At 41.0% G+C, this 14,537-nt stretch overlaps 1 protein-coding gene across 12 annotated transcripts in view; it reads left to right on the top strand.

Annotated features, from left to right (window-relative positions):
* Positions 1–14,357: 14,357 nt before the first annotated feature.
* The window catches only part of Pou2f1 (POU class 2 homeobox 1), a 142,678-nt gene continuing 142,498 nt past the window's right edge, over positions 14,358–14,537 (top strand). For 5 of the 12 annotated variants that reach the window (XR_005492198.2, XR_005492197.2, XR_595497.4 and 2 more), the window contains exon 1: positions 14,358–14,456. Coding sequence is in view for 2 of the 12 variants with exons in the window: in XM_008769599.4 (XP_008767821.1) it covers positions 14,396–14,456 (61 nt within the window). In the remaining 10 variants the exon portion in view is untranslated. 12 annotated transcript variants of the gene reach the window in all.

Genomic DNA, 14,537 nt, shown 5'->3' with positions numbered 1-14,537 from the left:
TAAAAGGGACAAGTGAACTAAACACAGGTTAGGATATAAGCAATTACTTAACATGTACACAATAAAAACAAATACGAAGTATGAGTTTCTAGCATAAAATTTAAGATCACAAAATAAGACCTGATTCAAGGCACCACCATGGGTGAATTAGAGTCTATACCACTGCGTAGATTTCTCTCTTCTTACTGTTTGCTCAACTTTCCCCTACTTCCCCTCCCCTCCCTTCCTTCCCCTCTCTTCCCTCCCCTCCCCTCCCCTCCGCTCCCTTCCCTTCCTCTCTCTGCCTTTCCCTTTTCTTCCCTTCCCTTCCTTTCTCTTGTTTTACTTTCTTGAATTAGGGTCTCCCCGTGTAGCTCTGGCTGTCCACTCAACAGACCTACCCTCCTTTCTTCCCTCCCTCTCTCCCTCCCTCTCTTTCTTTCTTCCTTCATTTTCAGTTTTTTGAGACAGAATCTTTGTAGATCAAGCTGGCCCCAGAGTCACAAATCAAAGAAGACTGCAATAATGCCAAATGTATTTTCTGATTATAATGGAAAGGAAGCTAGAAATACACTTGATCTGGTAGTTTCTTTAAAAGAAAACTCACTGTCAAACAACAACAATAAAAATCGTAAGTCATGGCCACTGATGGTTGTTAAGACAGAAGACACACAGAAATGTTCCTGAAGCTACTGAGTACATGAAAGAACACTTGAGGCTCTGCCCCACACAGATTTAATGCAACTAGCTTCATGGAGAAGATTTTGGGGAATTCCAGACATCAACGTAAGTAAATTAGAGTCTATACCATAGAACAAAGTTCTCCACTCTCTTGCTGTTCAGTCAACAGACCTACTCTCCTTTCTTCCCTCCCTCTCTTTCTTCCTTCATTTTCAGTTTTTTGAGACAGAATCTCTGTAGCTTTGGCTGTCTTTAAACTCACTATGCAGTTAAGGCTGGCCTCAAACTCTCTGCGAATGCCCCTGCCTCTGCCTCCTGAGTTCTAGGATTAAAGGCATATGCCACCATGCCTGGCCAGACGGTCCCTTTCTACCATCATGTCCATACTGGACTTCTACAGGGAACTCACTCTTTTGCACTATTTTAGGAGATGGGAGAGCTGCTGCTGCAATTCTGGTTTTCAACATCCTCTGAACCCTTCCTATTCTAATATCAACTAAAACCAAGCAACGTGGCAAGGAGACATCAGTTCCTGTCTTTCTGTGGGCTTTGATCTTTGTGTTAAAGCATAAGGTTTCAAATAGAGTTGCCAAATTCAAAAAGGCAGAAACTTGTATAAGTAAAATGTATTTTTAACTCTCTCCCTGAGGCACAATTTTGCACAATTCCAGAGGCATCATTAATATAGGTGACGATGTGGATTTTGCCTCAGAGTTACATAACCCATAGCCCTTTGTAAACATCTCTAAGACTTTTGGCTGATTTCATACAAAGGTCCAGTTTCCAACTCGGAGCTCTGCTTTTAAATGTCCCTTGCCCCCTTTCCGGTTCCGTTCTACTTTCCATCCCAGAAATAAAACCAAAGGCATTGCTTAGGAGGGGGTGGGCAAGGGAAGGGAAACAGCAAAATAGCTCAAGTAAATAGCTTAATGTCATACTTCAAGGAGTTACAAAATGTCTAAGACCAAAATCAGTAAAAGTAACAAAAATAATAAAGATCAGAATGGAAAGAAATGAAACAGAGGCTAGAAAGAAACCAGAAGTGGGACTAGGAGTTGCTTCTTCGAGTAGATTACAAAATAAGACAAACTCTCAGCCAGACTAAGGTCTGTTCTGTGCCCTAGCCCACTGAGATGTAACGAGCAGTCACCTTATGGTCCTGCTGTTACAGGGCCATACTGCCATGTCTCCGTTGTGTCCATTCAAAGTGGTAGCCAGAATAAATCCTTCCTCAGAGATGAGGAGCAAAGGAGAGAAATGGAGAGAAAGAGAATATCCAATACAATCTCAAAAGAAGTGATTACAACCGATACCACAGAAATACAAGAATCATAAGAGACCCCTACAAACATCTGTATGCCAAAAAAAAAAAAAAAAAAAAGCAAACCTAAAAGAAGTTGATAAATTCCTAGGAACATAGAGACCAACCAGACTGAATCAAAGACAAAAACCATATACTTCTCAGTTATGCAGAAAAAAAAAACATTTGACAAAATTCAACATTCTTTCATGACTAAAAGCTCTCAACAAATTATGCATAGGAGAAATGTAACTTAATATAATAAAGTTCGTATATAAAAACTCTACATTTGCTTTATATATTGTATGATGAAAGGTCAAAGGGTTTTTCCTTTAAGATCAGGAACCAGATACATATGCCACACATGAATTACATCTATGTGCATAAGTTTTAGCCAGGGTAATCCAATGCCTCTGATCTCTGAAAACACCTGAACTTACATGAACATACATAGACACACACACGTAATTAAAAATAATAAAATTAGGGCTGGCAAGATGGTTCAGTGGGTATAGGCAATGGGTATAGGTAATGGTCTAAGTTCAGCTACCGGAATCCACATGATGGAAGGAGAGAACTCACTCCCAAAAGTTATCCTCTGACCTCAACAAGTGCCCTGACACCTACACACACACACACACACACACACACACACACACACACACACACACACACACACACACAAATTAATTAGTAAGTGAAAATATCTTAAATTAAAATAATAAATGTGAAATAAACATACAGAATGGCTCTTGTTCCTCAGTCTGACCTGAAGGGGCATAGGAGTTAATTAAAAAAAACAACAACAACAAGTTTTCTTCAAGTACTTGAAAATTTGAGGCATGAACAGTGATCTTTTATCCAGGAGACAGTTTTCAACACAGTGGTAGACGCCCTCTTCTCCTTTGGCTAGTCAGCATGGTAAGATTTCAAGGCCACCTGAAGCTGTTCGCTATGACTCGGGGTTTGTGGATGAGAGTCCTAGGAGGAACCTCTGATTGTCAGAAACAATAGGTGCCGCTCTACAGGGGAACACAAATGGCAATTTAGAGCGGGCACTGCTGTGGTGGATGCTGTATAGCAACATGGATAGGTGTTGTGAGTAGAAACTTTTCAATTGATGATGGTTTGACCTCGTTTGTATCCAGAGCCCATCTGGGTCTTGAAACATCTGGGTTGATACCAACCCAGGTTATGTAGTTTGTTTGAAGAAGAAAAAGGACTCAGTTCTAACATATAATACTCTTACTTGTTTTACAATATAGGACAATTGATATTCTACCTAAGTCAATTTCTTAAGTCATTTAAGTTTTAAAATATTAAATCGATATTTATTACTTTTTTAAAATAGAGGTATGTGTTGGGGAAGTGTGAATTTAATTGTTCCCTTTTCTCCAAGTTACCATGAGCATTGATCGAGTCTTGTAACTGAGTTGTAAGTGTCCCTGCCCTGCTGAGTCTACAGGCTGCTTTCTCTAGGATACATAGCCCCCAGAATGGGCGGTTTCTGCGATCTTCTCATTCTGACAGCTTCTCTCTTCCATTGTTACCAGGCTGCCAATAGATGTGTTTGGCTCTTCAGGGAGGCAGTCTCTGGGAGTACATTTACCTTCATCATACTTTTAATTTGATAATTTATCTACTTTGGATTTAGAGACCCCGTGGCTTACTAAAATTCTGGCTAATAGAAGTGAAACAAACAAATTTTAAAACTGGGGCTTTAACTTTTGAAGGAAAGTTGGAGATGTTTGCATGAGGATGCAGCAGAAGTCTTTAAGAGTTGTCTATCCAGAAGTATTTTAAATTAACGTTTGATCTTGGCTGTTTCCCCAAACTGGCTAGGGGACTTCCAGAGAAGCTGTTTTTAGTATTCACATAGTTGGGATGCTGGAGAGAGGGGTTAAAGATGATCTTAGGCCCTGCATCTCACCCCCATCAACATTATCCTATTCATTTTTATGGAAATTGTAGTTAATATTCTGAATTAATTAGATTGTACAATCAATTTCAAAAGCATAATGCAGTACTGCATAAAATTTAATAATGCATAAAACTTGTTATGGAAATTTAAAGTTTTAGGGCCTAGATGGATTTCAAACATGAATTTTGTATGAAGAAATGAAACAAAATAGTTTTGTTAGAGTAATTTGCTTTATTACAAAGGAAAACATCCACAGCATCACTTAAATACTACATCATTCATCACATGCAGTATTTCCCAGCAACCTAATTTAAGGTGGACTCCAGACTCAATAAATATCAGAGGGGTATGTGACTGCCCCCCTCTTCCCCCATCACCTACTTTCCTTTGGGAGATCAGCAGGCTTAGTAAAACCAGATTCCTAAAATAAGCATTATCATCTACCGAGAAGACTGGAAATCATAAGTGATGTGAGCAACTTCCCTTGATTATGACAGGAAGCCTGCATATGTAATCTTTGTAGCGAATAAACATCTTCAATTTCTAGTATTATATCATCCAATTCCAGGAAAACATTATCATAATATGAAATAGATGAGAAAGTAAATAGCAATCAGACTATCTGGCAATGAGAAATACTAGTTTCTCTCTCCTGTGAGGAGGCAAAGAAGGTGGGGCAGCCTCTTAAGTGAGAAAAGCTGATGTCAGTGGTCCTGCATTCAAATTGATTTTAGGCAAGTTACTAAATTTCTCTGAGCCTTAGTCCCTCTGATCATCATGCTTTTGACAGTCCAAGGATGGTATAAGACTTAAGTGAGGAAAAAGTACTTCTCTACCCTGTATCCCTATACGTAGGAGCAGTAACTCTGCACTTAGTTTGCAGTTCCTCACGCCAGTCACAACGCCTCCCCACCCACCCTGCTCCATCACCCTCCTCTTATTCCTTTGAGGCGGCATCGCTCCCTCAATCTCAGGTGCTTGTTTTCTCAGCGCGGTTGGATTCCAGCAAGATCTTCCTGTTTCTGTCTGCCTTCCTCTGGGGCTAGGGTGACTGTGATGGCTGGGTTTGGTATGTGCCAGCTGGAATACAAACTGGTCCTCAACAGTATGGAGTAAGTACTCTTCATCACTGCTTTTCTAATGCCCACAGCCCATCCATCTGCTTTTTTGACTTTGTAATTCTTCTTACTGACCAAGTTACTCCTGACACATGATCCTCCTGCCTCAGCCTCCAGGTACTACCATCAGCCTGGTACTAGGGTTCCCCTTTTATATATCTTGGTGTTTGTGCTTTTGTTGAGACAGGATCTTATGTAGCTCAGGCTGGCATTGAACTTGCTATGTAGCCAACTGGCTGGCCCTGAACTCTTTATCCTCCTTCCTCTATGTCTCGAAGTCTGGAACTACAGGCATTGGACATCATGTTGCATGTACGACTTGAGGGCTTTGCAGCCGCTCAACCAGAATCATACTTGTTTCCAAGATCTCACTTACCTTTACTCCCTGGCTCTGAACTATTGCCCACCACGACTGGCATCTGCTCCAAGCCTTCTATCTGCATGTACTTCATGGTATGAACTTAATCCACACTATGAATGCTCAGCTGACTAGAACTATATTGAAGGAAGGACAGTTTTTTTCTCTAGATGTGAAATATGTGGACCTATGAAATAGAAGAACAAAAGCCCCAGAGACATCTGCTAGTTTTCGCCTATTACTACTTGTGTGTCTCTTCCATCACCAGCTCTTGCCCTGTCTATTCATTGGGTCTATGATATTTCTGGTGAAACTGTAGAGGCCTCAGAGGATCTTACAGAGGTATTAGACAATGTGATCTCCACTGCACAGTGGAGGACCCAGAAGCACAGAGTGTTCCTTTGCTTTGCATGAGGCTAAATTGTCAGTGAAGAACATGGGATAACCTCAGGTCTGGTTGATGTCAGCATTCACAGCTAACTGTTCCAGTAACTGAGTCTTCCTCAAGTCTAATCAGTTACCATGGCATCCACAATGTATACCCTACCTGAAGCACTGCTGATGTTTTTGGCGAGGGCTGTTGATCTTTCTCTTACAGCACTGTAGTTCAACTTGCCAGAATGGGGTGAAATTCTCTTTCCATGTTAAACTCTCTAAGGGAAGATCATGGTTTATATAGGTTGCCAACTTGACAAGATCTAGAATCATCAAGCAAAAGAGTCTCTGTGCATGGCTATGTGGGGGTGTGTAGAGTAGGTTAGCCTCTGGATATGCCTTTAATGGATTTTCTTGATTGGTAAGAAAGCACACACTAACTGTGGGCAGCACCTTTTCATGGGCAGGGTTCTAGACTGAAGAGAAGGAGAAAGGAAAAGAAACTGCAACATTCACCCGTCTCTGCTTCCTGACTGTGGACCAGTGTGACCAGTTGCCTTGAGTTCATATGACTTTTGTGCAGGTGGATTGCACCCATAGCTGTGGACTAACATAAACCCTTTCTCCCTGAAGTTGCTCTTGTCAAGGTATTAGTGGTTTAGCCTTTAATTTGTATTACTCTTCTATCTCATCTCTTTCTGACAGTCTCATTTCTGAACTAGATTTAAAAAATCAATTATTTCAGTTTGTATGTATGGGGAGGGGTTGTCTGCATGTATATCTGTGCACCTGAGTGCTTAGTGCCAGAGGAAGTTGGAAGACAGTGTCAGAGTCCCTGGAAACAGAGTTATAGCTGTGAGACACCATGTAAGTGGTAGGAGTCAAACATGGGTCGTCCAAAAGAGCAGGCAGTTCTTGTAACAGTTAAGGCATCTCTCCAGTTCCTGAACAGCTTTCTTATTGGGAAAATAACTGAGGCATTGCCTACTGTACAGTTAAAGTATAGAAGCAATTTTAAAAACCAGAAAAACCTGGGTCAGCAAGATGGGATCAGCAGGTAAAGGTGCAAATATACAACCTGGGTTCAATTTTTGGGATACACATAAAGGTGGAAGGAGAGAACCAACTTCACAGAGTTGCCTTGTTACCTCCACATATGCACACGCACATGTATTAAGTTTATACACAATACTAATAAGAAAGGAAATAGTCAAGTCATTTTAAATTTAAATATGGCTTAATTTTATACATCTAAATTTAATGTCTAATGATATATATTTAATATAGTAATACAAGTATAGTTACTGAAATATGTAGTTTTATTCATAGTACACGCATTTATTTTGACCTCTCTCAATATCACTCTTCTGTTACTTATTAGTTGCACAGTTGTCTTCCTTCAACCTCTCAACCTGTAATTAAATAGTAGAATGCTGGTTAGGGATTGCTGTAATATCAGAACAACACAGGAAGTAGTTGCATTTACTTCCTGGTAGCAAGGTTATGTCTTTATCTTTCTACTTGATTAAATTCTCAACTTCTTACAAAGTTATAGCCACAGTCAGCAGTTACCCAACAATTTTACTTTATTTACGAAGATATGTGGCAGTATAAAATAATTCAGGTATGGGGCTGGGGATTTAGCTCAGTGGTAGAGCGCTTGCCTAGGAAGCACAAGGCCCTGGGTTCGGTCCCCAGCTCCGAAAAAAGAACCACAAAAAAAAAAAATAATAATTCAGGTATACATGAGTTGCTCATTTTGAGATTGAGATAGGGTATAAATACCCATGTCTAACCAAGACAGGACTGGTTGAATAAACCGTGGTTCATGCATGTAGTGAAATATGCAGAGATATGAAAAAGAATGACCAAAAGCCTCATGTCCTGAGAGGGAGCAATTGCCCATAGGTTTTGGTGTAGAAGGCCAGGTAGAGATGGTATACAATCTTTTCATCTATGAAAGGGGGGGAAAATAAGAAAAGATATATTCTTATTTTGCAAAAAGAAGGTTGCAAGAAGAGATACTGGGTGATATGCAACAAACGTATAAAACATAGCTTCCGAAAGAAGAATGGTGGTGCATTGCTTTCATTGCTGTACACAGAAACAGACATAGGCCAATCTCTGGGAGTGCAAGGCCAGCTTGGACTACATAGAGAAACCCTAGCTCAAAAAAGCAAAACAAACAAAAAAACCCTTTACATCACAAGACACTGTAGCTCAGGTTTTCATATTTATATGAGGTGGAGCTACTAAAATAAACACATAGAGATACTACCTACATTTTAAAAAAGTGTATGCTGGTGGAAAGGGATGTTTCAAGCCTCAAGTCTACAGTTGTACTTTCTCTTCCTGACATCACCTGTTTGTGTGAGCTAGACAACAGTTCTCAGGAATAAAACCTCATCTTCAACAAAGATTCTAGAAAGTGGATTGACTGATTAGAACTTTGTGAGTACAGAGATTAGAAACACACAGCCAAACTAGCTTGGGTTATCACAGCTTTTTAAGAGTCCACTGCCATGCTCCATATGAACTAACACCCTGGGACTAATACAGGAAACCTTTTGTAATCATGAACAGACCACTGGAATCCATTTACCTCAGATCAGAATGTCACATCTGAGACACGTAGATTTCTCCACTTCTCTGTAACCTGCCTACCTGATAGTTCTACCAATTTACCTGAAAATTCCTTATGACTATGACTTTTCTTTGTTCTTGTAACTGTAAAAATTTCACAGAACTGTTTTTACTTTGGAAGCAAGCTGAATCCATGTTTAGGGGCCATGACCACTCGTATTTGGCTCAAGAATAAACTCACTTCTATTTCTTTCATTGAGGGTGTTATGATCTGTACTGACTCACCTGTATGCTGATCTCTCTGGTCTTTCTTTTGTGCCTTCCTCCTGATTCATGGAGATCACTGTTTCCAGCCTACCCCCAATTTTCTTTTTTCTTTTTTTAAGGGGTTGGTCTTTTTTTTTTAAACATTTATTTATTTATTATGTATATATACATCATATAGCTTTCTGCCTGCGTGTATGCGCCTGCAGGCCAGAAGAGGGCACCAGATGTGATTATAGATGGTTGTAAGCCACCATGTGGTTGCTGGGAATTGAACTCAGGACCTCTGGAAGAGCAGTCAATGCTCTTAACCACTGAGCCATCTCTCCAGCCCGTGCCCCCACTTTTCTATGTTCACTTAGCACTGCTATGTATTTGGAGCAGAGGAAACATTTATAGGTGTGAACCTACTGTGTGAAAGGAAATCTTTTCTCTAATACTGAAAAGCCCTTAAAAATTTCTTCCGTCTTTAAAAACAGTCAGAACTAATAAGCATTTCTTACTGGATAAAACATGAAAAATGGCCCCAACACTTGGGAGGCAGAAGCAGGCAGATCTCATGAGTTTGAGGCCAGCCTGGTCTACATAGTGAGTTCCAGGACAACTAGAGCTACATAAAGAAACCCTGTCTCAAAAAACCAAAACCAACCAACAAACAAAACAAAACACCCATTAAAATGGCAGCTCTAAATTTTAACTCTCAATACAAAATGTGATATTTCACGATATTTTAAATGTCATAGATTGTCAGATACCATTAAAATGTTGCCAACTGACTAACAAAATACATTTTAAAATCAAGCCCCTTCTGAGATTCATTTTGATTTCAAAAATACTGATATGTGGAAAATGTATATTTAGAACACATAAAATTCAGACAATTATAATTATGTTGCCTCAGAAGATTAAAAGGTTGAATTAAATGTGCACTAATACCACGATATTCCAAAAATCCAGAGAAATGTTCTGTTTACAGCAGTGTCGGATACAGGTTTCCAATGCTGCGTGTGATACTCGCTCTGTACGTGTATTGGGCAGTTACTATAATATAGATGGAATGTGCAAGAAAATATGTTTTAAAAATGTTCAGCATAGGTTATGCTCACATTTCACAGTTCCTACTCTAGTGAAAGAAATATGTGCAACATCTTTGATAATAAAAAAGACCAAGGTGTGGATTTAGGAGTCGGCTTCAGAAGGTAACAACTGAAATTATGGGGATAGATAATGACATCAAACAGGATTGCAACGTAAAGAGCGAGAGATAAAGGCATGTCCTCGGAGAGTACCTATATTAGATGGGAAGAAGAGGAGGATCCAGTGAGGAAAATCAAGATGTGGTTAGAGAGATAAAAAGAGAAATTGGAGAGCAATTTGTCATTGAGGCCAGAGGCAGGGATAGATTTTACGGAGAATGGAGTGATCAACATTGTCAAATTGCTGAGAGATGGGCCGAGATGAGGACTGAAGATGTCATCAGATTTGGCAGTTAGGAGGTCATCAGTGACTTCCAATAAAGGAGTTCCAGGAAAATGACTGGAGCAGATTCAGATTGTAGTGAGTTGATGAGTAAATGCAGGGAGAGTTTATCTCAAAAAAAAAAAAGTTTCTGAGGAAGGATAGGAAGAGGCAGGGAAAATGGAGGAAGGGCAAAAAGGAGGAAGACAGGTTGGGGAGGCAGGTGAAAGCCAAAGTGCAGAGCAGGTCTGAGGACACGAAGAAGCCGTGGAGGAGAGGATATGTGACCCGGCAGTCCTTTCTTCAATTCTTATCCACTTCACTGAGTGATGTTAGGAGGGCTACTTAACCTCTGCCTTTCAATGTTCAAAAAAAAATCCTCAGAAAACAGGCACCTCAAAAACACCACTACAGTAAATAGGATGCATTTCTGAGAGGTTTTCTTACGATTGTAATGTAGGCTGATGACATAAGTCCAAAGAGCAGTTCTAGGAAAGAATCTTACAAGGGGACAAAATGATGAATTTCAAGTTCATGGCTTTCTGACAGTTTGGCTTTTAAGAGTATCCAAAGGTGAAATAGCAAATGGATTTCATGTTGCATGCCAATGCTGATGAGATGCCAATGGCTGCCTGAAGCACTGGTTGGAAAGAATTGTGTTTGAGCAGGAGTCTAATCTCAGTTTAAGAAAGGGGTTATGGATTAAAGTTGGCCAGAGGCTTGGAAAAGATAGTAGCAAGAGCAGTATTGTACATTTGTTGACCCTGAACTAGAGGGGAAAATAGCTATGTCTCTATCAGACAGATCTCCATAAATGTTATCGAGTTTTTGATGAGTACTGAATTGTAAAGATCTCAGTGCACATTCTTCGAGAAGTAGAAATGGTCTACGTTGTACATTAAGGATAAAACATAAATTCTATCAGTCAGCTACAGGCAGTATAGGCTTGCCATCCTTTTATGAATGTTAAGACATCTGACTTAGACATACTCAGACTTAACAGAAGGCCTTTTCACGTTGAATAAGGAGATCCACTGAAATAAATGTTCAAGGCAGGATTAGGGTTTTTCTTGGAATAACTTCTGCATACACTGTAAACATGGCAAACGGGAGATGATGATTCCAATGATTCATAGCTAATGGCCATAATCACTTTATCTTGAAACCTCCACCGCATCTTCAAGCATGTAACAGCCTGGCAGAGTCTTTCCAGGCAGCAAATCCCATACATATATATGAAGTAGTATTACCACGTCTTCAAATATATCTTATTTGTGCTCCAATATAGGTAAAGCAGAGCCATCCTGGTAAAGAGGAGGTAGAGGTCTTGCTCTTTAAAAATCTGACCTTAAGCTAACCCTGAGGTGTCCCATAACACAGTTTGCAAACCTCTGCCATAAGATAGTTACTAAATGCACCTACAGAACATTAAGCAAGTTACTCTGCTCTGTTACAATGTTAATCTTTATGAACAGATGAAATACTTATAAAAGTGATTATTTTAACTTAGTCACTCAAACCTATCATTAAAATGTATTTCCCAAAGTCTTCACTCCTCAGTCCTTAACAAGCAAGTGTGGCTGCATGGAGAATTATGGTTTACTTAAGGAACACAGTGCCATTCTTTGTCCCACGATCTCTTCTGCCTGAAGAGGCAAAAATCTAGTCTGCTTATTCCTAATGATATATTGTATCATGAAAATAATGGCCTCTCATGGACCAAGAATGATGAAGGAATTTTGATTCTCATACCTGTACTTTAGGAAGAAGCAAGGAAGGAAAAAGTATATATTTCCTTCATTTAAGAAAGGCCTCAAAATTCCAATTTAGTTACATGACCATACCTAATCACTAATCAAAACATTGTTAATACACTTCTCTCCTCCACACTTAATTATATAGACCGTAAAGACATGGCCTGATCCACAGCAGATGGCATAGAAGAATGGTTAAGAAGGTCCCTTGCCTATGTTTGAATTCAGTTGCATCATTTAAGGGTAGCATGACACTGGACATTCTTTATTATTCAATTCCTGAATCTCGGAAAACTGAGGTAATAGAGTTCATACCTTCCAAGGTCCACATAGATTAAAGAAAAAGTTGATACTTCTAAGTTTGCTAGACTCAAAATACTATGTTAGACATTTCCTTATATTAGCAACTAGTCAAGATCATGATAGAATGATTGAATGATTTCATCAGTTTTTTTAAAAAGTTATATAATTTTATTTGCCTTTTAAAAATCCAATAATCATTTATGAGCATCTACTAAAGCCAAACACTGGGCTAAACACGGGGGACACGGATGGAACATAAATACTGCCATCGTGGGAAAGTCTGATACAGACTAACTTAAACTTTTTCTGCCCTCACAGAATTGCTCTTCTTTAAACTAATTCTCCCCACACCAACTTCCTTCTATGGAAATGAAACAATGCAGAATGAATGGCACATCAAGCTTCAATGACTTGAAGCAAGGTCGTGTTCATTTACTTTTTGAACCTAAGAGCAAACTAAGACTAAATAGGAAGGAAATAGGTAAGTGGTGATGACTTCAAATTTGTGCCTGCCAGGAATAGTGTTATTTACTTAACTTTAAATTATATTCCAAGACTTCCCCTATAGTATTATAATTTGTGCCATATTTCCAAATGTTAATTGTAACATGGTTAAAATGTGCATTTCCTTTATTGTGTTGGTTTGTGTATTTTGAAATAATTATAGGGTGGTCCAATTATTTGGTTTAAGCAGTCATGTGCACAGCCCAAGGCTTAATTACCACAAATAAATCAATCTCACTTCAAATCACTGGCTGTAACTGACAAACAGCTTTATCTGTACTTATACGGTATACTGAATTCAGCAAGCAACCTCAAACTCACAATTAAAACTTTTAACTATTAAAATAACTGCTTTCCGGTAGTGATCTGTTTAGTTTTTTTTTTTTTTTTTTTTTTTTGTGGTGGAGAACCTGCAGTTTTACCCATTTGAAAATTTGGTAGTACTCAGGGCCAGCCTAGAACCAATTTATTCTTTTTTACTTTGCTCACCACAAAATATTTTTGTTTGTATCCCGAAAAAAAAAAATCTTTAGGAAATTCTTGGGACTTGTTAAGAATTAGTAAAAAAGATTTGGGTCTTCAACCAGGATTTTTTTTTTTTTAAGCAGTAAAGGAGCAATCTGGGCAATGTTTTTGGCTAATTACTTAGGAAGATGTTCACGAGGCACATCCTCCCCACCCCTCAAACCCTATCGAATTTAATGAGCGACAGGGCAAAGAGAATTCGTGGCCGTTGGCGCTACTGCCAACTTCCACAATTTTAATCAGGTCAGTTTACAACTTAGGCTTTAAAAGGTGCTCCAGAAGCAAAGAAAGAGGAGTCCCAGCGCAGATGGGGTCTGTTTGTTTCGCCCGAGGTGGGCGCGTGAAAGGGCGACTGGGACAAGCCGCTCCCAGTGGCTTCGCAGGGCACGCGCGACAAGTGGAGCAGACGCTACACCCGGCTAATTAGAGCCGCCAGGACACGCCCCCGCGCGCGCGCGCCCGCCTCGAATCTGCGGCGTGGGTTGAGTAGCGGGGCGGGGATTAGTTCGGATTCAAATTTAAAGCGGGACGTCCGCGCGTGGCCCAGCAGGTGCCTCGGAGCCCGTTGCCCGCCGAGGGCGTTTCCGCCCCCACCTGCACACAGGGCCGGAAATTACCTCGGAGGGGAGCGGCCCCTCCTTTGTCGCAGTCAACTGCGCGGAAAGCCTTTTAAAGTGCGGAGCGCCGGGGCGCGGCCGTGGAGCGCTCGCTAATTTCTCATGCGCGTCCTCGCTGTGAACCCCCGTGCACGTTGCCCTTTTACAATACCACCGTGGAAATCCGGAACTTATCCGGGAGGGGAATAACACGGAAGACGAGAAGACTATCAGAAGATGTAAACAAGCACTTGACACACTACTCTTTGGGGTGAAGCTGCGCTCCTGGAAAGGGCGAAGAGAGGCGCATGCGCTCTCCGCCTCGCAGGCGCGTGGAGGAAACTGCGCGTGCGCAAAGTGGCGCGGACGGGGAGAGGAGGAAAAAAGGAAGAGATGATTGGCAGGTTGGGGGGCACTTTAGCTGCCTGAGGGAGGCGGGGGGGGGGGCGTCCCTGCAGCCTGGACGCGCGTGCGCAACGCGCGCGCAGGGGGGTGGAGCTCTTCCAAGGGGGCCGGCAGAAAGCAGTGCCGGCCTCGTGCGCCCCCTGGCGCGCGCCTAGGGAGAGGAAGGAACGGGAGGATGCAAAGAGGGAGGAGGCGATTAGGGCGGGAGGGGGAGGGGAGCGGGAGCGAGGGAGGGTTTATCGACCGGGCGATTTTGGTTAAAATATTCAAAATGGCGGACGGAGGAGCAGCGAGTCAAGATGAGAGTTCAGCCGCGGCGGCAGCAGCAGCAGGTAATCATTACAGCATTTTACATATTCATATTCATACTCAACCCCGGCTCTCGCTGCCCCCCCGCGACTTAGCATAATTTA

Source organism: Rattus norvegicus, chromosome 13, assembly GCF_036323735.1.
Source record: "Rattus norvegicus strain BN/NHsdMcwi chromosome 13, GRCr8, whole genome shotgun sequence".
NCBI classification, from domain to species: domain Eukaryota; kingdom Metazoa; phylum Chordata; class Mammalia; order Rodentia; family Muridae; genus Rattus; species Rattus norvegicus.
The sequence above is the reverse complement of the archived record's forward strand: the minus strand, read 5'-3'. Positions and strand labels throughout refer to the sequence as shown.